The 26,969-nt window shown below is 39.3% G+C and overlaps 1 protein-coding gene across 2 annotated transcripts; it reads right to left on the bottom strand.

Annotated features, from left to right (window-relative positions):
- Positions 1–2,820: 2,820 nt before the first annotated feature.
- LOC133594805 (zinc-binding protein A33) lies at positions 2,821–25,454 on the bottom strand. Of its 2 annotated transcripts, XM_072912943.1 has the most exons (6): positions 25,260–25,454; positions 18,042–18,137; positions 9,163–9,396; positions 9,076–9,098; positions 8,848–8,963; positions 2,821–4,139 (listed from the first exon to the last, which is right to left on the bottom strand). In XM_072912943.1, exons 1-6 carry the CDS (start codon positions 25,362–25,364, stop codon positions 3,586–3,588), a joined length of 1,128 nt encoding a protein of 375 aa, XP_072769044.1. In that variant the 5' UTR covers positions 25,365–25,454; the 3' UTR covers positions 2,821–3,585. The 2 variants fall into 2 exon arrangements, with proteins under 2 accessions (XP_072769044.1, XP_072769045.1); XM_072912944.1 differs by lacking the exon at positions 18,042–18,137.
- Positions 25,455–26,969: the final 1,515 nt, after the last annotated feature.

Raw genomic sequence — 26,969 nt, 5'->3', positions numbered from 1 at the left:
GATCTAACCAGTAGAAGTTAAAACTGAATGAATGAATTAAGATTTACGTTGGAAGAGGTCGTGGTTAGTTAGAAAACCCACATAAGAAACCAAGAACTCGCCCTCCATCATTCTACAGTTATAACGTGATTGGGCAGGTATGCTGTTTATATTGTGGGTTAGCGGACTCAGGTCCTCATGGACCTGAGTCCGCCTGAATTTCGGGAGATTTTCGGGAGAAAATTTGTCCCGGGAGGTTTTCGGGAGAGGCGCTGAATTTCGGGAGTCTCCCGGAAAATCCGGGAGGGTTGGCAAGTATGATCTGTACTGTAAATAAACACAGTTTGGGCTGTGATGCATTTTACAGGATCTGTGTAAAAATCGAAGGTTTGAGCAAAAAAGGATGCATTCAATCTTGCTGGAGACTTAGGCTCTTCTTAGGGTGTAACATCGGTGATCTTGACGTGATCCAGTCTGGAAGCTGGAAGAAAAATGCAGTAACTGCTTTCAAGCTGGACTGTATTCCTCAACTGCTAAGACTGCCACCCATAACACTGTTTACCAACCTACAGGCTTACTGGGTGGGAGGCATTCCCCTAGTGTCCACTACATTGTGATTACTACACAGAATTTTCCAGGTACTTATAGGCAGTGTTGGGACTAACGCGTTACAAAGTAACGCGTTAGTTTCGGCGGTAACTAGTAATCTAACGCGTTATTTTTTATATTCAGTAATTTAGTTACCGTTACTACATGATGCGTTACTGCGTTATTTTACGTTACTTTTGATGTAGTATCGGCTAGAAACAGAAGCGCTGCGGTGTCGTTCTTCTGAATCTTCCTCTGTCACAAGCCGGAGAGAAGAAAAGAGGCGCGGTCTATGTGTGTGTGTGTGGGTGTGTGGGTGTGGGGAGACACACAAGTGATCCGCGGTTTGATATATGCAACAAAAAAAAAAGTTGTTGGCACGTTCAGTCCACACACAGCGTGGTCATGGCGAGCGGAGTAACTGAGGAGCTTGAACGCCCCGCGCCATTGAATCGGTGTGTTTATAGGTGCAGACTCGGTTGTGCAAAACGAGGGTTTTAAACACATGCTGAACGTGCTTGAACCACGTTACGACATCCCGTCGCGCACCCACTTCAGCAATAAGATTGTGCCAGATCTTTATGAGCAGGAGAAGAAAAAAGTTGTGGATGAACTATCCCGAGCATCATCTGTTGCGCTCACGACAGACGGGTGGACGTCCAGCGGAACTATAAGCGCTCACTTCATCACAGCAGACTGGGAGATGAGAAGACACGCCCCCTCTACGAGAGTCACCTTGCGCAGGTACTGACACAAGCAGTGGAGGAATGGAAGATAAAGATATCCCAGTCACACGTGATAATGCCAAAAATCAAATAATTACAGTGACTGAGGCAGGACTGGGACCACAGATAGGTGCTTTGCACATGTAGTGAATTTGGCATCACAGAAGGGAATCTCAGTCAATAGGATGGAGCGCCTCTTTGGGAGGATCAGGAAGGTTTCCTACTTCCACCCAAGCACAACAGCTGCACATGTGCTTAAGACAAAGCAAGAAATGCTAAAGCTGCCTGCTCATACATGATGTCCCAACGAGGTGGAACTCCACTTATGATATGTTGGAGCAGCAGGCAGCTATATACCGTATTTTCCGCACTATAAGGCGCACCGGATTATTAGCCGCACCTTCTATGAATTACATATTTCATAATTTTGTCCACCAATAAGCCGCCCCGGACTATAAGCCGCGCCTACGCTGCGCTAAAGTGAATGTCAAAAAACCGCTGCGCTAAAGTAAATGTCAAAAAAACAGTCAGATAGTTCAGTCAAACTTTAATAATATATTGAAAACCAGCGTTCTAACAACTCTGTCCCAAAATGTACGCAAATGTGCAATCACAAACATAGTAAAATTCAAAATGGTGTAGAGCAAAAGCAACATAATGTTGCTCGAACGTTAATGTCACAACACACAAAATAAACATAGCGCTCACCTTCTGAAGTTATTCTTCATTCGTAAATCCTTCGAATTCTTCGTCTTCGGTGTCCGAATTGAAAAGTTGCGCAAGCGTGGGATCCAAAAATGGCCGGCTCCGTCTCGTGTGTTCGCCTTCGGAGCTGTGTGAAAAAAGCCACCCGGCCTCTTCGCGTAAACTTCCCTTAACCACTCGCTCATCTTTTCTTCATCCATCCATCCCTTCGAGTTAGCTTTTATGATGACGCCGGCTGGAAAGGTCTCTTTTGGCAAGGTCTTCCTTTTGAATATCACCATGGGTGGAAGTTAGCATGGCAAGCTAGAACCACAGTGAAGGATGACTTCTCATTCCCTGTGGTGCGAATATTCACCGTACGTGCTCCCGTTCCACAGTGCGGTTCACAGGAATATCAGTTGCTGTGAAATACGGTAGTAATCCGTGTGCGGATGGAGAGATTGCGTCTTTTTATGAACCGGATCCTTGTCGCTTTGTAGGAGCCATTTTGTGGTCTTTACAGATGTAAACAGGAAATGAAACGTACGGTGATATCCGCGCGTTTTTTCTTCTTCTTCCGGGGGCGGGTAGAAGAAGAAGCGCTTCCTGTTCTATGGGGGCGGGTGCTTTCCTTGGCGGTTGCTTGCGTAGAAGAAGAAGCGCTTCCTGTTCTACCAGGAAAAAAGATGGCGGCTGTTTACCGAAGTTGCGAGATCGAAACTTTATGAAAATGAATCGTAATAAAGCGCACCGGGTTATAAGGCGCACTGTCAGCTTTTGAGAAAAATTGTGGTTTTTAGGTGCGCCTTATAGTGCGGAAAATATGGTACTCTGCAATGACCCACAACACCCTGAAGACAAATGTCACCCTGTCTGATGATGATGTGAGAGTGGCAGATGAGGTCCTCCAGGTGCTTAAACCCCTCAAAAGTGTTCCATCTCTACTGAGCACTGAAACTTCACCATCTGTGTCAATGATCCTGCCACTGAAAACAAGTATTCTACAATCCATGGCTCCAAGTGTGGAAGACAGCAGCATCACTCCAGATGTCAGGCTTTATTTCACTACCTATGTTTCAAGGAAGATGATGTTTCTTCTTATGTTGCACTTAAACTTGTTTTTTTATTAATGGTCATTGGTCCAAGTTTAAAGAAAGGAGGAATGCCTTTTTATGTTGCACTGATTTTCATTAATTATGTTAAACGGAAAATAAAAATGCATGTCAAGTTGATCAACAGATTGTATTATTCTCCAGTGCAATAACAGTACTGAAATGAAGGCTAAAAGGGCATTAATGGGAGCTTTAAAAAAAAAAAAAGAAGAAAAAAAGAAGTAACTAAATAGTTACTTTTCACAGTAACGCATTACTTTTTGGTGTAAGTAACTGAGTTAGTAACTGAGTTACTTTTGAAATAAAGTAACTAGTAACTGTAACTAGTTACTGGTTTTCAGTAACTAACCCAACACTGCTTATAGGACAGCAAACATTGCTTTCAACACAACAGGGAATTGATTATGCCGGGTCGTTTTCATCCAGAAATGTTGTCGTTACTCTTTGAACGGAACGGCGACACAGAAAAAATGAGTGTACAAAAACGCAGTCTCTTGTCATAGCGAGGGGCTAAAGATGCTAATTGGCGCTGTGTTCCTTCCATTGTCGGCGTCACAGGGGTTGAAGAAGGGGAAGAGTGGGGCCAGAATTGTTCCTGTCAGGAAGGTGAAGACATGTGCCATGGTCTCTGCGTTATAGAAAGACACCTCTTCCTTTTCACAGTCTAAAAACACTCCAATGCGAGCAAGGCGGACCGAGACGTTGATTCTGACAGGTTGAGGGTCAACGCAAGCCAAGACAGCTCCATCCTTCATGGCCAAAGTCCAAAGGCCACTGGAGGTGCCCGTGGCCGCCATCTCCCCTCTTGGAACGTCCTCTCGGGCCACGCCCAGCTTCCATGCTGTTTTGTAGCCCACCTCCACCTCCCAGTAGTGACGCCCCGTGATGAAGCCCTCACGGCCCTGCAAGGAGTAGTAGTAGTGGAAGCGTTTGGGGTTGGGCTGGCAAGCCTTTGTGTCTTTCGCCTCATCGAAACAAACGGAGCTGCATGACGGCGACACAGATAGTAGAGGGTGGGCCGTCTCTGGGTCGAAAGTCACAGATGTAATATCTGTAAGAAAACACAGGCAACATCTGTGTTTATGTGGGGTTGATTGTACATCAGGCCTAAAAGACTTCTAAAGATCCTCTGTAGGACAAGAGCAAGCTGTTGTTTTTAAGGATCTACAGCAGGGGTATCAAACTCATTTTAAGATCGGGGGCCAGAGGTGGGTAGAGTAGCCAGAATTTGTACTCAAGTAAGAGTACTGTTACTTTAGAGATTTAATACTCAAGTAAAAGTAAGGAGTAGTCACCCAAATATTTACTTGAGAAAAAGTATGTTGTGAAAAAACTACTCAAGTACTGAGTAACTAATGAGTAACATACACACACATATCATGTATATATATATATATATATATATATATATATATGACGGACTGGCAGTGTGTCGCGCCTCGCCAAGGAGCAGCGAGAATACCAAGAAGCGCATATGCCAAATTTTCAAAGAGAACGGCCTACGGATCACGATTGAAGCCAACAAGCAAACCGTCAACTTCCTTGACGTCACTTTCAACTTGAGAAATAACAGCTACCAACCATTCACGAAACCCAACACAACACTCCAATACGTGCACCATGACAGCAACCACCCACCAACCACCACGAAAAGAATACCTACCGGAATCAATAAAAGGCTATCGATGCTGTCATCTAGCAAAGCTGAATTTGACCAAGCAACCCCCCCGTACCAAAAAGCCCTTGATGAAAGCGGATACAATTTCACCCTCACCTATGAACCCACGCCAGGAAACCAGCCAAAAAAGAACAGAAAACGAAACGACATCATCTGGTACAACCCCCCATACAGCAAAAACGTCTCAACTAACATTGGACACAAATTCCTCAATCTGATTGACAAACACTTCCCCAAAGACAACACCCTAAGAAAAGTATTCAACAAGAACAACATTAAATTGAGCTACAGCTGCATGAACAATATACGACAAATCATCTCAAACCACAACAAAACAATTGCAAATGAGCCGTCGGCCCCCAGACAGAGCGACTCCAAAACCAACAAAGGATGTAACTGTCGAAAGAAACCTGATTGCCCTCTCAACGGGGGGTGCTTACAAACATCAGTTGCCTACCAATCTAAGGTAATACGCAAGGACATTAACACATCCGACACATATGTAGGATTAACCGAGGGAGAATTCAAAACCAGATGGAACAATCACAAGGCTTCTTTCAGGAACAAAAACCTGCGAAATACCACAGAACTCAGCAAACACATTTGGGACCTCAAAGACAATAATGTTGAATATTCAATAACATGGCAAATTCTTGCATCCAGCACACCTTACAATAGTGGTAATAAAAGATGCAACCTATGCTTGAAAGAGAAACTGTTTATTATTTACCGTCCAGACCTGTCATCCCTCAACAAGCGCAGCGAAATTGTAACAACATGCCGCCATAGACGGAAACACCTCCTAGGTAACACATGAGCCAATCACCACGCCCCTAGGCCAGCCTGTACCCACCCACTCTGTGCCCTATATAAACCATGGTATGCGAATGCTCCCATTAAAATCTCCTGATGATTGAGGGTACCCCCCCTCATGAAACAGGCCTGTAGAGATGAAATAGTCTTGTGATTTTTTTCCCACACATACATATATATATATATATATATATATATATAGATATATATATATATATATATATATATATATATATATATATATATATATATATATATATATATATATATATATATATATATACATACATTGATATATACAGTATATAATTTATATTTATTTATTTTGCCGTTTTTGTTTACATGTTAATAGTGTTTTAATGAATATACATGCATGTTTAACATATAGATTCCTTTCTTTCATGAAGACAAGAATATAAGTTGGTGTATTACCTGATTCTGATGACTTGCATTGATTGTAATCAGACAGTAGTGATGATAAACGTCCACGTTTTCAAATGGAGGACAAAAAAAGTTCCTCCTTTCTGTCTAATACCACATGAAAGTGGTGGGTTTTTGGCATCTTATATGTCCAGCTTCCATATTCATTTTTATACACTTTACAAGAAATACATTGGCGGCAAACTCCGTAGCTTGCTAGCTTGTTTGCGCTGGCTTTCGGAGACTCTTATTTTGAAAGCGCAGGCGCGATGGAGCGGGACTTTTATTGTGAAGACAGGAACTGTGCAGTCAGTCTTTAGGCTTTTGACGGGGTGTACGGTTGAAATAAAAAAGGGTCTTTTTTCCTTCACACTTTTGACTGATTGATTGGAACTTGTATTAGTAGATTGCACAGTACAGTACATATTCCGTACAATTGACCACTAAATGGTAACACCCCAATAAGTTTTTCAACTTGTTTAAGTCAGGTCATGTGACCCCTGGCTCTGTTTGATTGGTCCAACGTCACCAGTGACTGCATCTGATTGGTGGAACGGAGTGAACGTCACCAGTGACTGTATTTGTTGAAACGCAGGCACTATGAAGGTCTGTCTGACAGACCAAAACAAACAAAGCGTGCATTAACAGATCGATAAAAATTAGTAGCGAGTAGCGAGCTGAATGTAGATAAAAGTAGCGGAGTAAAAGTAGCGTTTCTTCTCTATAAATATACTCAAGTAAAAGTAAAAGTATGTTGCATTAAAACTACTCTTAGAAGTACAATTTATCCCAAAAGTTACTCAAGTAGATGTAACGGAGTAAATGTAGCGCGTTACTACCCACCTCTGTATATATATTACATATATATATACTGTGTGTATATATATATATATATATATATATATATATATATATATATATATATATATATATATATATATATAGTAAAATAAATATATATATATATATATATAGCTAGAATTCACTGAAAGTGAAGTATTTTCTTATATATATATATATATATATATATATATATATATATATTGATATATATATATATATATATATATATATCAAGAGGGACAGAGACAGCGCACAGTGCATGTGGATCACATGTTACCATGGTGAGAAAACATGGAGAGACTGGAATGTAATAGAGTGATCTTTGTTTGTCTGTTGCCATCTCCTGGTGAATGTTGGCTATAGCGTACTGGGGTTACTTTTTGGTTGGCCAACGATTTACGTGGTGTTGCGCACCTGACGTCAAGTGTGTGAGTCTGTTCTGAAGTCTACAGTAAAGAGACGTACTTCATCCCCTCGCCTGTTTATTGCCTCCAACTCAATATATTACAACAACATTGCTCCACGCGGACTCTCCAGGTCCGCATGGAGCTGGAGGGGGCGTGGCCTCCAGATCCGCCTGAATTTCTGGAGATTTTCGGGAGAAAATGTGTCCCGGGAGGCAGGGCCGGCCCGTGGCATAGGCCGTATAGGCAAATGCTAAGGGCGCCGTCCATCAGGGGGCGCCACGCCAGTGCCACAAATGTTGGAGAAAAAAAAAAAAAAGGTTGGTACTATTATTTCTAAATACAAAAAATAATCCCACGTTAATTAAAATGCAAAGTAAAGCCTATATAATAGAAATATTATTTGTTACAACATTACGCCCCCCCCCCCCCCCCCCCCCCCCGCCCCCTCCCTTCCCGTATCATGACTCTTTTTGGACGTCACCACATCAAAAAATCAACACAAGATGTCAAAACGGCCAAAACTGTCAGGTGCCCAGGGAAGAAAAAAGAGAAAAGAAGAGGAGGAGAAACGAGAAAAAGACAAGAGGTAGCAGGTAGGTAACGTTAGCCTACATGAAATTATTTGTCTGTTACAGAATGTGAGAGTAACCTGGCTTTTTAGCATTAAGCTAATGTTACATGATTCGGCAATTGCTCATCAATAAATAGCTAGTTCTGTTTTAACGTCGGGTTAATATTGTGGAGGGGGCTAAATTGTTATGGAAAATAATAATGTAACGTTAGGTAATTACAGTACTCCCACCTTACATTCCTCAGGGACATTTGTATTAGATCTTTTAAGCAGGTGTTTTTGTTTACATTGTTATTGCCTTCTGGTTAGCTAATGTTTGCCCTGCAGGTAATAGTCACTTTTCCACCCCTTTATATATTAGGTATAGTTGTAAGCCTAGTTGTTAAAGTGCACATCATTAATGTAAATTAAGCAATATGTATGTAAAAAATATTGTATTTCATATATTCATTTTTTATTTTTTGCATTCATTTATTTATTCATATTTTTTTTATCTTGTTAACTATTCTGATTGTTAATTTGCTTTCTTTAAGTAAAAAAAAGGTCAAAGACAAAGCTATTCGGTTTCTTGTGAGTATATACACTTCACTGCCGATGTGGGGGGGCGCCACCTAAAATCTTGCCTAGGGCGCCAGATTGGTTAGGGCCGGGCCTGCCGGGAGGTTTTCGGGAGAGGCGCTGAATTTCGTGAGTCTCCCGGAAAATCCGGGAGGTTTGGCAAGTATGCATGGGCACGACAGTGGTTTTTAGGAGGATACTGCAAAAGTGAGTCCAAGATCCTCAATATAACAGCAGCGTTCTTTCCATTTTTAAGTACCTACAGCAAAAAACGCTAGTTAGATATTGTCAAAAAGACAGAAGAGCTCTAAAGCTGGAAGCTGATTTGTCAAATTGTACAAAAGTACAATGTTTGGTATAATTTTCAACTAAATTGTCCTGAGAATGCATTGGGTTGTATTATATGTTGTAAAACAATGTTGTATATATTGTGTATACAGTATTGTATATATGTTATGTATAACCATACTTGGGTAGAGGCAGCTTTGCATGTGCTTCCATATTCTGTACTGTATCGGCCCCACGATGTGTCCTGAATGCACCTCCATGTCCACCTCTGTTGGAGGGACGAATCTGACCTGAGACCTGCTTGTTTGGACAAGACGACAGATGATAGTTGATTAAATTGTCTTTCCACAGTGAAGATGATGGATGTCGAGCATGCATCACACAAGATAAAACGGTGGGTGACTCGAGCCTTTTGAGAAGATCTTGGATGTCCTGCAGGGAAAAGACAAAAAAAAACATTTATAGATGGAAATGTTTTATAGTCGTTTTTTCTCACTTTCAGCATCTTGGGACCCTCATCCTCGGCCAGTTTGTTGTTGAGCACCATGATGGCCTTCTCCAAGTCCTTCCTTTGCGCTGAGATCTTCTTCTCCCTATCCTTCAGTTGCTTCAGCAGTTTCCCTCTCTGCCTTTTCAGTCGCTCCAGGTCCCTGCACTCCTCCTCCATCAGGAAACGATGGAGGTTCCCGAACTCAGCTCGGATTTCTCGTTCAAGGCCGTCGAACTGGCTCTGAAATGTGGATAATGCGGAAAACTGATGCTGAAGCACACAGGCAAGAACGTGCAGTTTTTGCAGGTTCCTAAAAACAGCAGAGGTTTCCTGTCGTACATGTTGTATTCCAGGGGTGCTCATTACGTCGATCGCGAGCTACCGGTCGATCTCGGAGGGTGTGTCAGTCGATCACCAGCAGAGGTGGGTAGTAACGCGCTACATTTACTCCGTTACATCTACTTGAGTAACTTTTGGGATAGATTGTACTTCTAAGCGTAGTTTTAATGCAACTTACTTTTACTTTTACTTGAGTATATTTATAGAGAAGAAACGCTACTTTTACTCCGCTACTTTTATCTACATTCAGCTCGTTACTCGCTACTAATTTTTATCGATCTGTTAATGCACGCTTTGTTTGTTTTGGTCTGTCAGACAGACCTTCAAAGTGCCTGCGTTACTGGTGACGTTTGACTCCGTTCCACCAATCAGATGCAGTCACTGGTGACGTTGGACCAATCAAACAGAGCCAGGCGGTCACATGACCTGACTTAAACAAGTTGAAAAACTTATTGGGGTGTTACCATTTAGTGGTCAATTGTACGGAATATGTACTGTACTGTGCAATCTACTAATAAAAGTTCCAATCAATCAATCAAAAGTGTGAAGGAAAAAAGACCCTTTTTTATTTCAACCGTACATCCCGTCAAAAGCCTAAAGACTGACTGCACAGTTCCTGTCTTCACAATAAAAGTGCCGCTCCATCGCGCCTGCGCTTTCAAAATAAGAGTCTCCGAAAGCCAACGCAAACAAGCTAGCAAGCTACGGAATTTGCCGCCAATGTATTTCTTGTAAAGTGTGTGAAAACGAATATGGAAGCTGGACAAATAAGATACCAAAAACCAACCACTTTCATGTGGTATTAGAGAGAAAGGAGGAACTTTTTTTCTCCTGCATTTGAAAACGTGGACGTTAAGCACTGCTGTCTGATTACAATCAATGCAAGTCATCAGAATCAGGTAATACACCAACTTATATTCTTGTCAACATGAAAGAAAGGAATCTATATGTGTTAAACATGCATGTATATTCATTAAAACACCTTTAACATGTAAACAAAAACGGCAAAATAAATAAATATAAATGATATACTGTATATATTAATGTATTTGTATATATATATATATATATATATATATATATATATATATATATATATATATATATATATATATATATATATATATATATATATGATATGTGTGTGTATGTTACTCATCAGTTACTCAGTACTTGAGTAGTTTTTTCACAACATACTTTTTACTTTTACTCAAGTAAATATTTGGGTGACTACTCCTTACTTTTACTTGAGTAATAAATCTCTAAAGTAACAGTACTCTTACTTGAGTACAATTTCTGGCTACTCTACCCACCTCTGATCACCAGCCAGCCATTAAAAAAATAGTCCTAAAAATGAGCGATCATAAATCTTCACTATGACGTCACTTCCGTCACTTGATTGACATTCACGGCACCCGAGGGTCTTCTGAGATGACGCTGGCTGCTGCCAGCTCATTAAAATTACCGACTGGAAGGCGAGAAACACTTTATTTCAACAGACTCTGGCGCCGTACCTGTCGTCAAAACTCCAAAGACCGACTGCACAGTTGCACAATAAAAGCGCTACTTCATCCTGCCTGCGCTACCCAAATAAGAGTCTCAGAAAGCTGGCGTGCACAAGCTAGCAAGCTACGGAGTTTGCCAACAATGTATTTCTTGTAAAGTGTATACAAAGGAGTACGGAAGCTGGATAAATAAAATGCCAAAAACCAACCACTTTCATGTGGTATTGGACAGAAAGGAGGACTTTTTTTCTCCTCCATTCGAAAATGCGGACCTTATCATCACTACTGTCTGATTCCAATCAATGCAAGTCATCACAATCAGGTAATACACCAACTTATATTCTTGTCTTCATGAAAGAAAGGAATCTATATGTGTTAAACATGCTTGTATTATCTTTAAACACTTTTAACTTATTAACAATATTAACTATATGTGTTAAACATGCTTGTATTATCTTTAAACACCTTTAACTTATTAACAATATTAACTATATGTGTTAAACATGCTTGTATTATCTTTAAACACCTTTACCTTATTACCAATATTAACTATAAGTGTTAAACATGCTTGTATTATCTTTAAACACCTTTAACACCCGATCCTTAAGATCAGCCGATCAGCTGCTGTTGACAGTCCCTGACACAAGGCTGAAGCTTAGAGGTGACAGAGCTTTCGCCGTTGCTGCTCCCAAGCTCTGGAACGACCTACCCCTGAGTGTTAGACAAGCCTCCTCTCTTCCTGTTTTTAAATCTCTCTTAAAAACATACTTTTATTCCATGGCTTTTAACACTGAGTGATATCCATCCTGCAATGGCGCCCCATAATACACCTGCTGTGATCCTGTTTTTATGTTTTTATGTTTTTATTAATTCTATTTTAATTATTTATTTTTTATCGTGTTCTGTTTGTGTTGTGTTGTGTTTGCTCGGTACTCGTTTTATCTTTTAACCTGTTCATTGTACAGCACTTTGGCTACCCCTGTGGTAAATTTTAAATGTGCTTTATAAATAAAGTTGATTTGACTTGATTTGATTTAACTTGTTAACAATATTAACTATGTGTTAAACATTCTTGTATTATCATTAAACACCTTTAATTTATTAACAATATTAACTATATGTGTTAAACATGCTTGCATTATCACTAAACATCTTTAACTTGTTAACAATATTAACTATATGTGTTAAACATGTTTGCATTATCTTTAAACACCTTAAACTTAACAATATTAACTATATGTGTTAAACATGCTTGTATTATCATTAATCACCTTTAACTTGTTAACAATATTAACTATATGTATTAAACAAACTTGTATTTTCATTAAACACCTTTAATTTATTAACAATATTAACTATATGTGTTAAACATGTTTGCATTATCTTTAAACACCTTAAACTTAACAATATTAACTATATGTGTTAAACATGCTTGTATTATCATTAATCACCTTTAACTTGTTAACAATATTAACTATATGTATTAAACAAACTTGTATTTTCATTAAACACCTTTAATTTATTAACAATATTAACTATATGTGTTAAACATACTTGCATTATCATTAAACACCTTTAACTTGTTAACAAAAACATATGATTCATAAATAAGTAAATATAAATTATATATATGAATGAGGTAGATCCCCACGACTTGATCAATTGAAAAGTAGCTCGCCTGCAGAAAAAGTGTGAGCACCCCTGTTGTATTCAGTCACGTGACTTTTTCTGGGATGTTTACTTCCGGTGAACAGTGTGGTGGTCCACCAAACAAACATGGCTACTGTGCAGCCGACAGTGTGCCAACTATCTGAGTATGCAATAAAAACACATACGAGTGAAGTGAACAATTAACTCATATTATGTTCTACATATGGTGAATGTTTATATTCACCTTCAAGAAAGCAAACCACCAAGTGTAATTAAATAGCGGTATTTCAGTTTGAGCACATAAATAGATAAGGCCCCTTAGTTGGATATTTGCAGGTGGATTGGATCACTTCTCGTAGGAAAGAGGCCCTAATTGGGACTTCGGAATGCAAAAGTGATAACCATATCCTTAAGAGCAGACTACCTGTCTAGCTCAACGCCAACATTTAAAGGCCTACTGAAACCCACTACTACCGACCACGCAGTCTGATAGTTTATACATCAATGATGAAATCTTAACATTGCAACACATGCCAATACGGCCGGGTTAGTATCTTAAAGTGCAATTTTAAATTTCGCGCAAAATTCCACAGTATTCTGGACATCTGTGTTGGTGAATCTTTTGCAATTTGTTCAATGAACAATGGAGACGGCAAAGAAGAAAGCTGTAGGTGGGAAGCGGTGTATTGCGGCCGACCTGCAGCAACACAAACACTGCCGGTGTTTCATTGTTTACATTCCCGGAAGATGACAGTCAAGCTTTACCATTGGCCTGTGGAGAACTGGCACAACAGAGACTCTTACCAGGAGGACTTTGAGTTGGATGCGCAGACACGGTACCGTGAGTACGCATGCAGCTGCGGCTTCCAAACATTTGATCGCTTTCCCGTACGTGCGTGCCGCTTATGTGCATGTCACGTACGTAACTTTGGGGACTTTGGGGAAATATATGTGTTGTATGAACTTTGGGGAAGTGAACGGTACTTTGGACTGTGGGATTGAGTGTGTTGTGCAGGTATTTGAGTTGTATTGGCGGGTTACTAGGGGGTAGGTGTTTGTTATGCGGGATTAATTTGTGGCATATTAAATATAAGCCTGGTTGTGTTGTGGCTAATAGAGTATATATATGTCTTGTGTTTATTTACTGTTTTAGTCATTCCCAGCTGAATATCAGGTCCCACCCGCCTCTCACAGCATCTTCCCTATCTGAATCGCTCCCACTGCCCTCTAGTCCTTCACTCTCACTTTCCTCATCCACAAATCTTTCATCCTCGCTCAAATTAATGGGGAAATCGTCGCTTTCTTGGTCCGAATCGCTCTCGCTGCTGGTGGCCATGATTGTAAACAATGTGCGGATGTGAGGAGCTCCACAACCTGTGACGTCACACGCTACTCGTCTGCTACTTCCGGTACAGGCAAGGCTTTTTTATCAGCGACCAAAAGTTGCGAACTTTATCGTCGATGTTCTCTACTAAATCCTTTCAGCAAAAATATGGCAATATCGCGAAATGATCAAGTATGACACATAGAATGGACCTGCTATTCCCGTTTAAATAAGAAAATCACATTTCAATAGGCCTTTAAGTTATGACTTAAAGCAGTTGTTTTCCAGACACTTACACACGGATATCTCCTTTTATGGTCAAGGTGTGCTGTCCTGACCCAGCGCACACTAGAGATGCGCGGATAGGCAATTATTTCATCCGCAACCGCATCACAAAAGTCGTCAACCATCCGCATCCACCCGAACCAACATTTTATCAAAACCACACCCGCCCGCCATCCGCCAGTTGTTATATATCTAATATAGACGATGCAAGCATATTAGTGAGGTTAGAAAGCTTTTGCCTGTTAAAGAAAGGAGACTGATCCAATGCAGCAGAGACTGCGTGCCACGCATTCATATATCTTGACCACGCATTAGTGGCTAAGATATATTAATGCGTGATAATATTATTTATCATTATTATAATATTATTGTCATTTCCATTAAGAAAGTGTTGACTGTTGTTGCCAATGCCCTCAGATCAGGAGTGCGTTCCTCACACTTTGTGTGCGCAGTTGCAGAAAGCAGAACGAGGCTTTTAAGAAGTTAAAACAATGTTTTAGAAAGACTAGGCCTATATTTTCGTTAGGTAAAAAAAAATTTCTGAATTTATTTCAATGAATATTAACTTGATAACGTTATAATGCTCAAATAGGGACGAGGGCGGGGTGCACAGTGAAACAGTGAACAATTTCGCGACAAAGATGAACCTTTATTGATTGATCTGCAGCCATGACAAAATATCAGACAATCTCCATTGTCATACAGAGGATCTTAGATTATTTTCCCCTTTAAGTTCCTTAAAACAGTAGCGTGTTCCTATCATACAGAGTATCTTAGATTTCCCCCTTTGGTTCTTGAAAATAATAATAAAAACAGCAAAGAATTCCTGTTATATAGAGGACCTCTGAGTAGTATTTTTGCATCAGGTTCCTAAAGGGTGTTTCTGTCGTACAAACTAAAGGTCCTCTCTGTAGCAGTTGTGCAGTAGATTCCTAAAAATAGCAGCGTGTTCCAGTTATGTAGATGAACTTTAAAAAGCGTTTGTGCATCAGGTTGCTAAAAACAACAGAGTGCTCTTGTCATACAGAAGATCCTAGATTCCCCCTATAGGTTCTTAAAAACAAGAGTCTTCCTGTTATATAGATGATCTTTGACTGTTGTTTTTGCAGCTGGCTTAAAAAACAGCATATATTTGACTAGTGTTTTTGCAGCAGGCTTAAAAAAACAGCAGAGTGCGCCTGTCATTCAGAGAATCTTTGATTTCCCCCCCCCACACAGTCGGTTTCTGAAAACAGCAGTGTTTCTGTTATATACTGTATGATATTTGACTAGCGTTATATCGATGATCTTTGGCTAGCATTTTTTATGCAGATTCCTAAAAACAGCAGAGTGTTCTTATCATTTAGAGTTTCTTAGTCCCCACCCCCTATAAGTTCTTAAAATCAGTAGTGTGTTCCTGTTATTGAGATGATCTTTGACTAGCGTTTTAGCAGCAGGTTCCTAAAACAGCAGAGTGTTCCTGTCAATTAGAGGATCTTAGATTAGTTCCCCATAGGTTCTTAAAAATAGCAGTGTTTCCATCATATATCTCTACGTAGCTTTTTTGCAGCAGGTTCCGTAAAAGTTTAAGAGTGCGCATACCATATACATGATCTTTGTCTAAAGCGTTATACAGAGTATCTTTGACTGTAATTTTTGTAGCAGGTTCTTGAAAACAGTGTTCCTGTCATACAGAGGATCTTAGATGTTTCTTCTATAGGTTCTTAAAAAAACCGCAGTGTTCCTGTTGTATAGATGATCTTTAGTGTTTTAGCAGCAGGTTTCTAGAAACAGCAGAGTACTCCTGTCTATTAGAGGATCTTAGGCGGTGCCTCACCCGTAGTTTCTTTCTGTCAAATAAACTAGAGGATCTCTACGTTTAATTTTTGCATCAGGTTCCTAAAAATTGAGTGCTCATGCTGTATAGATGATCTTTGACTCGCGTTATACGGAGGTATAATGCTAGTACTACAAACATCAGAGTGCTCCTGTTATATAGAGGATCTTTGACTAGGTTTTTTTTCTGTAGGTCTTTAATAACAGAAAAACGCTCATATCACATAAAAATACACGTCAACATTTGCATTTGAAATTAAGGGTAACTTTCTGGAAATTATGGGGGGAAAACGGAAGGGTTAAAGGATAATTGACAAGCATTATTTGCAATATATTCTTTAAACAGCAAAGTGCTCCTATCATATCAACATACTTGCCAACCTTGAGACCTCCGATTTCGGGAGGTGGGGGGTGGGGAGGGACGTGGTCGCGGTGGGGCGGGGGCGTGGTTGGGGGCGTGGCTAAGAGGCGAGGAGTATATTTACAGCTAGAATTCACCAAGTCAAGTATTTCTTATATATATATATATATATATATATATATATATAAGAAATACTTGACTTTTAGTGAATTCTAGCCATATATATATTTATTTTATTATATATATATATATATATATATATATATATATATATATATATATATATATATATATATATATATATATATATATATATATAATATATATATAAATAAAATAAATACTTGAATTTCAGTGTTCATTTATTTACACATATACACACACATAGCACTCATCTACTCATTGTTGAGTTAAGGGTTGAATTGTCCATCCTTGTTCTATTCTCTGTCACTATTTTTCTAACCATGCTGAACACCCTTTCGCAGGTACCCAGAAAGGTTTCGAGTACCACCGAAAAAACTGAATCTCTGAAGACAGTATAAAAATCTGTGTTAAAGGTGTACAAATACTGTTTGTATAATAAGCATGTTATTGTTTACAAATGAGGGTTAAGAGTTCAGTACTAAAAAAAAAAAAAAAAAAAAATGTGGCTTAAGTACAGTTTTTTAATTGAGCTGCTGCATTTTTTGGTTGGGTTGTTTATTTATTTTGAGTAACTTCTACAATTCTAAAAGGGGAGGAATGTAATAGAGTGATCTATGTTTGTCTGTTGCCATCTCCTGGTGAATGTTGGCTATAGCGTACTGGGGTTACTTTTTGGTTGGCCAACGATTTACGTGGTGTTGCGCACCTGACGTCAAGTGTGTGAGTCTGTTCTGAAGTCTACAGTTAAGAGATGTACTTCATCACCTCGCCTGGTTATTGCCTCCAACTCAATATATTACAACAACATTGCTGTTTACGGCAGACGAACTGCTTTACGGTAGAATAAAACATGACTGCTGTTGTTGTGTGTTGTTACCACGCTGGGAGGACGTTAATGAAACTGCCTAACAATAAACCCACATAAGAAACCAAGAACTCGCCCTCGAACATTCTACAGTTATAACGTGATTGGGCAGGCATGCTGTTTATATTGTGGGAAAGCGGACGTGAATACAGGCTGTTGACACGTCACTCAGGTCCACATGGAGCTGGAAGGGGCGTGGCTTCCAGCTCCGCCTGAATTTCGGGAGATTTTCGGGAGAAAATTTGTCCCGGGAGAGGCGCTGAATTTCGGGAGTCTCCCGTAAAATCCGTGAGGGTTGGCAAGTATGCATATCAAGGATCTTTGATTGGAGAACCCTACCAGAGCGTTCAATACAAGTGCTCTTTCCACAATTCTGCCTTTTTCATGATAATAACGCAAACTTTTGAGAAGTGTTGTGTGAGGTTATGTTACAATATGCTTATTGTTGTGGTCTATTGAACACCACTAGACAACTTAGAATGGTGTAGTATGAATAATTCAGCAAGAACATTGTACCTTAGTAGTAGTAGTTGAACAATTTCCCTTGTGGATCATTAAAGATTGTCTAAGTCTAAGTCTAAGTCTAAGTCTAAGTACCTCTATTTCCACTGACTGGACGTAAGTCTTGGTCTCTGCGTCCCTGCACTCTTCCACCTCATACTGGATGCTTTTAATAGCCCGCACAAGCTTGTCCTATAACATAAAGAGTAGTCAGTAACAATACACATTTTATTTACTGGAATGAAGGGTGTCATAGTTTGAAAAAGACATAAAATGTAAAAGTTTTTTTCCAATTAATTGAGTTATTCCTACAAATAAGTTAGTCCATACGGTAGAGATGTCCCGATCCAGGTTTTTGTTTTTGCATTTCCGATCCGATACCGATACTGACCGATACCGATACTGACCGATACTGGCCTATCCGAGCATGTATTAAAGTTTAAAGTTATTTAGCCTACTAAGTTGTCAGAATCATGTTGAAAAGGGTTTTAGTATTCTTGATAACAACTAGCCAGCTGAATTAGGGGAGTTTGAATAATACACAATGGTTGGTAACAAGAAACTGACCTGTTTATTCAAGGATAAACACAAAATAGACAAAATTATACATGACAAACAGAAATGGCATCGTTGAAACTAGGGCTGGGCGATATGGCCTTTTTTTAATATTGCGATATTTTAAGGCCATATTGCGATACACGATATATATCTCGATATTTTGCCTTAGCCTTGAATGAACACTTGATGCATATAATCACAGCAGTATGATGATTCTATGTGTTTTGATTGATTGATTGAGACTTTTATTAGTAGGTTGCACAGTGAAGTACATATTCCGTACAATTGACCACTAAATGGTAACACCCCACTAAGTTTTTCAACTTGTTTAAGTCGGGGTCCACTTAAATTGATTCATGATACAGATATATACTATCAGATATATACTATCATCATAATACAGTCATCACACAAGATAATCACATTGAATTATTTACATTATTTATAATCCAGGGTGTGGAGGGGGGCGCCGGATGTAAGTGTGAAAAAGACAGCCAAAAGAGTTTGATATGAGAATAAATCTAAAGTTAAAATATAGGGTAGAAATGCACCCATTTGCAGGAAATGTAGTCTTGATTTTCAAAATTTTCTTTCAAGGCTTGCATGTCTACATTAAAACATTCTTCTTCATACTGCATTAATATATGCTACTTTTAAACTTTCATGCAGAGAAGGAAATCACAACTAAAAAAATCACTAATTTTTTCATACGGTGTTGATGTGGAAATTTTTGCCTCGGCATTTTGATGGTGTGGACGTGTGGCACCGAATGGAGATAAGCGTCTCGACAGACGTTACAATATTTGAACAATGATGACGAAAACTGTTTTCTCTGTCGTGTCCGTGTGTCGAAAATTGTTATGCGCTTATTTTTTTATTTGATTTTGTGCGTGGCATATAATTGCCATGCGCAGAGGACGCTTAAACAGTGCGCAATTGCACAGGCGAGCACCTTAGAGGGAGCGTTGCTCGCACGGCTGCGCTAGCATCACAGCTAACGTTAGCCATGCTCAGTGCCGGGGCCCTAAGCAAAATTTGATTTTGGGGCCCTCTATTTCTGCCAATAATATATAAATAATATATAAACTCATTGCGGCTCTGGCAGTGTTGTTTACATTATCCTATTGTCAGCCTGGCATGTCTTTACAAATGACATGTCATTTATAAAGATATGGGGGTGGCCCAGTTAAGAACATAAATAATACCAATGAATGAACGAATGATGTCCAGAGTGCCACATGTGGTTCCTAATCTTAAAATGTAGAAAACATTCAGCTACAAGAGTGGCCTGGGGTTGAACAGTCCAAGTGATAAAGCTTTGTATTTACAGTAAAAGTGTCATCTTGTCTCATCAGTCTTGTACATATTAGTCTTTAATTACTAGTTTATATTTTTAGTTAATTGTTCATATTTAATGTTTACTTTGTACAAAGAGAGCGCAGTCTACTGAAGTTAAATTCCATGTGTGTTAAACATAACTGGACAATAAAGCTGATTCTGATTCACTTTATTATTTTTGGTAACAAAAACCTGAAACAGCAATGTGCAAAAATGTTGACCTAAAATTGTGTTTTTGTACAATAATATATCTTTGATCATTTAGAAATCATCAGTCAGACTCGTACATGCAAAAAATTAAAAAAAATTTTTTTTTGTTAATTGCTTTTGGGGGCCCCCTGGTGGCCGCGGGGCCCTAAGCAAGCGCTTAGTAAGCTTATACCTTGGGCCGGCTCTGGCCATGCTGCTACCTCTCTGCTGGGAAAGGGCGTATACGTATGTGACGTATGACGTGACAGTATGTGACGTATGACGTGACAGTATGTGACGTGTGTAAGAAGGTGCGCTTGCTGTCTGTGAGAGGGAGACACAGAAAAGAGTGAGAAGAGCCTGTCGTGTAATGCCAGCAGCTAAAAGCAACTGCGTGAGAATCCACAGACCTGTGGATGTGTTGAAGGTGTGCTGGAAAATGCGAAATGGAAATTAGGGAGCAGCAGAAAAGTGGAATGTATTATTTAAATCAGTGCGTTGGAAAACACGGACCGGAGTTTTTTTAAAAACTGGATCTGGATCGGCATTTTCCCATGCCTTGCCGATACGCAATTTTTGGCAAATATCGGCAGCCGATCCGATCCAAATATCGGATCGGGACATCCCTACCATACGGTATAGGTTACTATACAACACAACATTCAGTGAAACTTCCATTTTTATTTTTATTTTTTCCACAGTAAGAACTGAAGTTCATTTCAAAATTTGCGGGTACATTCTGGCGGCAGCTTCCTCAAAATTGCACCTGTCATATAAAGAATCTTTGACATGTGTTTTTTGCAACAGGTGGCTAAAAACAGCACTTCTCTTGTCACATATGGCATTATAGTGGTAGATTCCTAAAAGCACCAGGGTTCTGCCATCATATGGAGCAGGGGTGCCCAAAGCTAGGCCCGCATGCCAATTCGTTTGGTTCAGCACGCCAAAAAGTGGCTTCCCCATTGTAATAAATATTGATAATGACCTCTTTTCAAGTAACACAATTATGATGGCATGTCTGCAAGGCTAAATATAGATGTCATCTATCCACGTTATTTGCACTAAATAAATGAACTTTATTAGGTCGGGGGTCAGCAACCCGCAGCTTTCGAGCCGCATGCGGTTCTTTAGTGCCGCCCTAGTGACTCCCTGGAGCATTTTTAAAACAGGATTGAAAATGGGAAAAGATGGAGAAAAATATATTTTTTGTTTTAGCATATTTTTGTTTAAGGAAAAACATGACACAAACATTCCTAATTGTTAGAAAGCCTACTGTTTAATATGTTTGTGTGTATGCTTCACTGATGAGAGTATTTGGCGAACATCATTTTGTCATACTAATTTCGGCGGTTCTTGAACTCACCGTAGTGTGGACTGTGACGCAACAGTTTGTTTACATGTAAAATATTCCATTCCTTCTTTGTCTCATTTTGTCCACCAAAAGTTGTATACTGTGCGTGAATGCACAAAGTTGAACTTTGTTGATGTTATTGACTTGTTAGAGTGCTAATCAGGCATATTTGGTCAGTGCATGACTGCAAGCTAATAAATGCTAACATGCTTTTTAGGCTAGCTGTATGTACACATTGCATCATTATGCCTCATTTGTAGCTATATTTGAGCTCATTTAATATCTTTTACTTTTATCCTCTTTGTATATAATTTAGTTTTGCATTTCTCATGACACATTATCTGTATGTTATATTGGCTGCATTTCAGATAGTTGTTTGTGTGCCATGTTGTTCCAGACCACAGCAAACATTACCCAGCTTGCCAAAGATTGTAATAAATCCATCAAAAGAAGACAACCTGCGGTTTCCTTTAATTTGGACACACATCTATACCTTTGGCCAGGGCCGGCCCGTGGCATAGGCCGTATAGGCAAATGCTAAGGGCGCCGTCCATCAGGGGGCGCCACGCCAGTGCCACAAATGTTGGAGAAAAAAAAAAAAAAGAAAGAAAGTTGGTACTATTATTTCTAAATACAAAAAATAATCCCACGTTAATTAAAATGCAAAGTAAAGCCTATTTAATAGAAATATTATTTGTTACAACATTACGCCCCCCCCCCCCCCTCCCTTCCCGTATCATGACTCTTTTTGGACGTCACCACATCAAAAAATCAACACAAGATGTCAAAACGGCCAAAACTGTCAGGTGCCCAAGGAAGAAAAAAGAGAAAAGAGTAGAAACGAGAAAAGACAGAGGTAGCAGGTAGGTAACGTTAGCCTACATGAAATTATTTGTCTGTTACAGAATGTGATAGTAACCTGGCTTGTTAGCATTAAGCTAATGTTACATGATTCGGCAATTGCTAATCAATAAATAGCTAGTTCTGTTTTAACGTCGGGTTAATATTGTGGAGGGGGCTAAATTGTTATGGAAAATAATAATGTAACGTTAGGTAATTACTGTACTCCCACCTTACATTCCTCAGGTATTAGATCTTTTAAGCAGGTGTTTTTTGTTTACATTGTTATTGCCTTCTGGTTAGCTAATGGTTGCCCTGCAGGTAATAATCACTTGTCCACCCCTTTATATATTAGGTATAGTTGTAAGTAAAAAAAAAAAAAAAGGTCAAAGATAAAGCTATTCGGTTTCTTGTGAGGGGGGGGGGGGGGGTCGCCACCTAAAATCTTGCCTAGGGCGCCAGATTGGTTAGGGCCGGGCCTGCCTTTGGCCATAAAAAGCCAGTCATTTCCAGGAGTTATCTCACCTTCTGGGTAGCCTCTGATTTACTCATGGTTTCTAATGTTGTAAAACTGTGTAGAATAAATATTACATTTCAACATTTCTGTCAACGAAGATTTGCTTCAGCCTGCGACACATTGCCATTTCGATAGTAGGCTATTATAGCTAATATTGACACTTTTTACGTCATGTGTTGCTTTAATTATAAGACTTATAGGCTTTTCATTTTTTGCGGCTCCAGACAGATTTGTTTTTTGTATTTTTGGTGCAATATGGCTCTTTCAACATTTTGGGTTGCCGACCCCTGATCTAGGCTGTATGTGTTCCACGCTGAAAATTGCTGCGTTTGGCCTGTAGCCAACAACACTTTGGCCCTTGGAGGCAAAACGTTTGGGCATCCCTGATATAGAGGATGTTTGGTGTTTTTTTTGCTGTAGGTCCTTAAATTTGTCATTTGTATATTAGACTAGCAATTTTTCCATTGGAAAACAATAAACAATAATTAGACACATTACATCTTGAAATGATTACTGATGTAAACGTTCACATGCAAAATTCCACATATTCTCAATTACCACAGACCCAACTCAAAATAGAGATATACTTTAGTTGTAATCTTTAAAAGCAAATATTTGATGATTATTTGCCAGACAATTTCATCGATATGAATGACATTCATAATGCTAATGTACAGAGGTGGGACCAAGTCATTGTTTTGCAAGTCACAAGTAAGTCTCAAGTCTTTGCCCTCAAGTCCGAGTCAAGTCCCGAGTCAAGACAGGCAAGCCCCGAGTCAAGTCCAAAGTCAAGACTGGAAAGTCTCAAGTCAAGTCCTAAGTCCTGCATTTTGAGTTTCGAGTCCTTTCAAGTCCTTTTAACCACAGACTAATATATTAACACAGATTGTGTATGCTTTTCAAACGCTGTATTTATTTATTAAAACAAGTGCATTTTAAATTGCAGGAAAGAAAATTGTGCTGACATTGCACTTTATAATAGCACTATTAACCAGTCATTTTAAACATTAACTCATTCCTTTACAGAACAAACACATTGAAAAATAAAGTGCAAATGTACTTATTTGTACAAAAGTGTTAACATTGAAAAAACATGACATATACGTGAACATAACAAAAAAGTTGTACTTTTTATATGTCAGGGCCCTATGCTGCATTGCATTTGCAAAAAACCAAATTAGCCAAGAGTCTGTCAGTCATTTGTGCACGATGGGGGCGTAGTATGATGCCACCATGGCTGAAAACTCGCTCCACTGGAGCACTGGAGGCAGGCACTGCCAAGACTCTCATGGTCACTCGTAACAGTGAAGGAAGAGTCTTCATGTTCAATGCCCAGAACAAAAGGGGGGAGAGAGTTTTTTTGGGTTGGTGCACTACTTGTAAGTGTATCTTGTGTTTTTTATGTTGATTTAATTAAAAAAAGAAAAAATATATATATATATATATTTCTTGTGCGGCCCGATACCAATCGATCCACGGACCAGTACCGGGCCGCGGTCCGGTGGTTGGGGACCACTGAGGTAAACATCCAACAGTATGTCAGAAAGCTAGCTAAAACGGTACACATATTCATAATATAGTATACATTTTAACTGACCTTTATTTTACTATTTTTGTCTTTTTTTAGGTGGCTAAAATACGCGGTGCTGCTGACCGCCGTCTAACGTTACGTGTGATATATTGACTAACGTAACCCTGCTTAAAAAAATCACTGAACAAAAAGTATGAATAAGGTAGTGAACTGCAACAGATTCCCGTGTTTGCAATAACGTTATAACGTTAGCAGTGAGTTTACAGCCTCACTGATTTAACTACACAGCAAATAAAAGTCACGTTACTTAGCCAATAAACGTTATCTTACATTCAAAACTTACCGTTCTTTGTGCAACTTCAAATGCCGGACGAAGTTGGAAGTTGTTGCCTCTCCATCAGTAATTTTGGAACCGCATGTGTTCCATACTGCAAACCGTTTTGTGTTGACCACCTCGTAATTTTTATACCCAAACAAAATTATTTTAGGTATCATTTTTTGTTCACTGGCGTGTGGTTTGGACATGTCTTCTTCGTTGGTTGTCCTGCAATTTGATTGGATGAATGCTGTGTGATGAAAACAAAGTAGATCTAATTTGATTGGCTGTTGTACTGACAGCACACCAGCTGACACACGCAACGCTGATAGACAAGTACACAATGAAAAATACGGAGCGCTCCCGAATAACTTTTTCATCTTTGGGTTTTGGGGAAAGTAGCAAGTCGTGTCAAGTCATGTCAATTCAAAAGGCTCAAGTCCAAGTGAAGTCACAAGTCATTGATGTTAAAGTCTAAGTCGAGTTGCAAGTCTTTTTACATTTTGTCAAGTCGAGTCTGAAGTCATCAAATTCATGACTCGAGTCCAAGTCATGTGACTCGAGTCCACACCTCTGCTAATATAAGTGGAGCCAGTAGTGATCCCTGTGAGACACCTTGACTGCTCTTCGCTGCTAATGAAAACTCTCTTATATACATATAAAATGCATCCTACCTTATACTCGCAGAGAAGGCCTCTGTTACAAAGATTGTTGGTATGGTTTCGGTACATCCCAGTGAGCGTGCAACACAGGACCAGACCAAAAGTGAGAGGACTCATAGAGAAAGTGCAATGGAAATTAAAGCGAGGGGGCACCTTAGATGACGTGACCCACTGATCATCACGAGTGAAACAGTAATAGAACACCTACAGCAAGGTCATAGAAAAGTATAGGGCAGCTTCCTGGAGGGTTTTGCATGACTGGCTCAGTGTTTAGCACCATGTGATATATGGCAGCAGACAAAGAAGAGGCTATTTCGGGAAACAAAGGGCATTGATATGATGGTGGGATGTTTCATGTTTGAATTTACAAGGCGCCTCATCGATCGGAACCAGTGCATATACCTTTATTTTATACAGGTAAGACATATGAGAACAAATTCTCATTTACAATGTTCGATTGCCAACCTGCTGCTCCCAAATCACACTGCAGCATTCCTCGTGCTCACTTCTCTCTCCTTTAAAATGTGTGAATTTCACACCGCGGAAAGAGAAAAGGTCATCTTTGGGGGGATTTTATGAGTGTTTGTGAGAAATGACACTGTCACTATGGGCGTGTGCGAGGGCCGGTTGCCATGCCGACGAGCATGGCTCTTTGGCATGATGTGCACACTGCGTGACAGTGCACTGTCTGAGGAATAGCCACACTGTCACTAAACCTACTGTCAGCATTTCTGGAGTACATCCCCTCCTCCATTGCAAACAGGAATTATATTTTTTGTGCTTTTACAATTGAAGCTGTGTAGCTTTTTAACCAATAGACACACAAAAAGGGGTCCTTGCAAAAAGTCTCTATCATCTATAATTCATGGTGCTGTGCTGGGTCCTGCCAAGTTATTGTACGTTGTGTGGTCAACTATGAGTCAGGTACTAAAGGGACACTGTAATAGCATTTAAAATGAAAATACTACATAAGCACAAATTGCTAAATTATGTTTCATATTTATATTTGCCTTCAGAAATGCCATTTAACTTTATGTATTATGCATATTTTCATCAAATCTATGTTTATATACAGAGGTGGGTAGAGTAGCCAGAAATTGTACTCAAGTAAGAGTACTGTTACTTTAGAGATTTATTACTCAAGTAAAAGTAAGGAGTAGTCACCCAAATATTTACTTAAGTAAAAGTAAAAAGTATGTTGTGAAAAAACTACTCAAGTACTGAGTAACTGATGAGTAACATACACACACACACACACACATATATATATATATATATATATATATATATATATATATATATATATATATATACATACATTGATATATACAGTATATAATTTATATGTATTTATTTTGCTGTTTTTGTTTACATGTTAAAGATGTTTTAATGAATATACATGCATGTTTAACACATATAGATTCCTTTCTTTCATGCAGACAAGAATATAAGTTGGTGTATTACCTGATTCTGATGACTTGCGTTGATTGTAATCAGACAGTAGTGATGATAACGTCCACGTTTTCAAATGGAGGAGAAGAAAAGTTCCTCCTTTCTGTCTAATACCACATGAAAGTGGTTGGTTTTTGGCACCTTATTTGTCCAGCTTCCATATTCGAATTTTATACACTTTACAAGAAATATATTGGCGTCAAACTCCGTAGCTTGCTAGCTTGTTTGCGCTGGCTTTCGGAGACTCTTGTTTTGAAAGCGCAGGCGCGA

This window comes from Nerophis lumbriciformis, linkage group LG04 (assembly GCF_033978685.3).
Source record: "Nerophis lumbriciformis linkage group LG04, RoL_Nlum_v2.1, whole genome shotgun sequence".
NCBI classification, from domain to species: domain Eukaryota; kingdom Metazoa; phylum Chordata; class Actinopteri; order Syngnathiformes; family Syngnathidae; genus Nerophis; species Nerophis lumbriciformis.
This window is presented reverse-complemented; position numbering and strand designations above follow the sequence as displayed.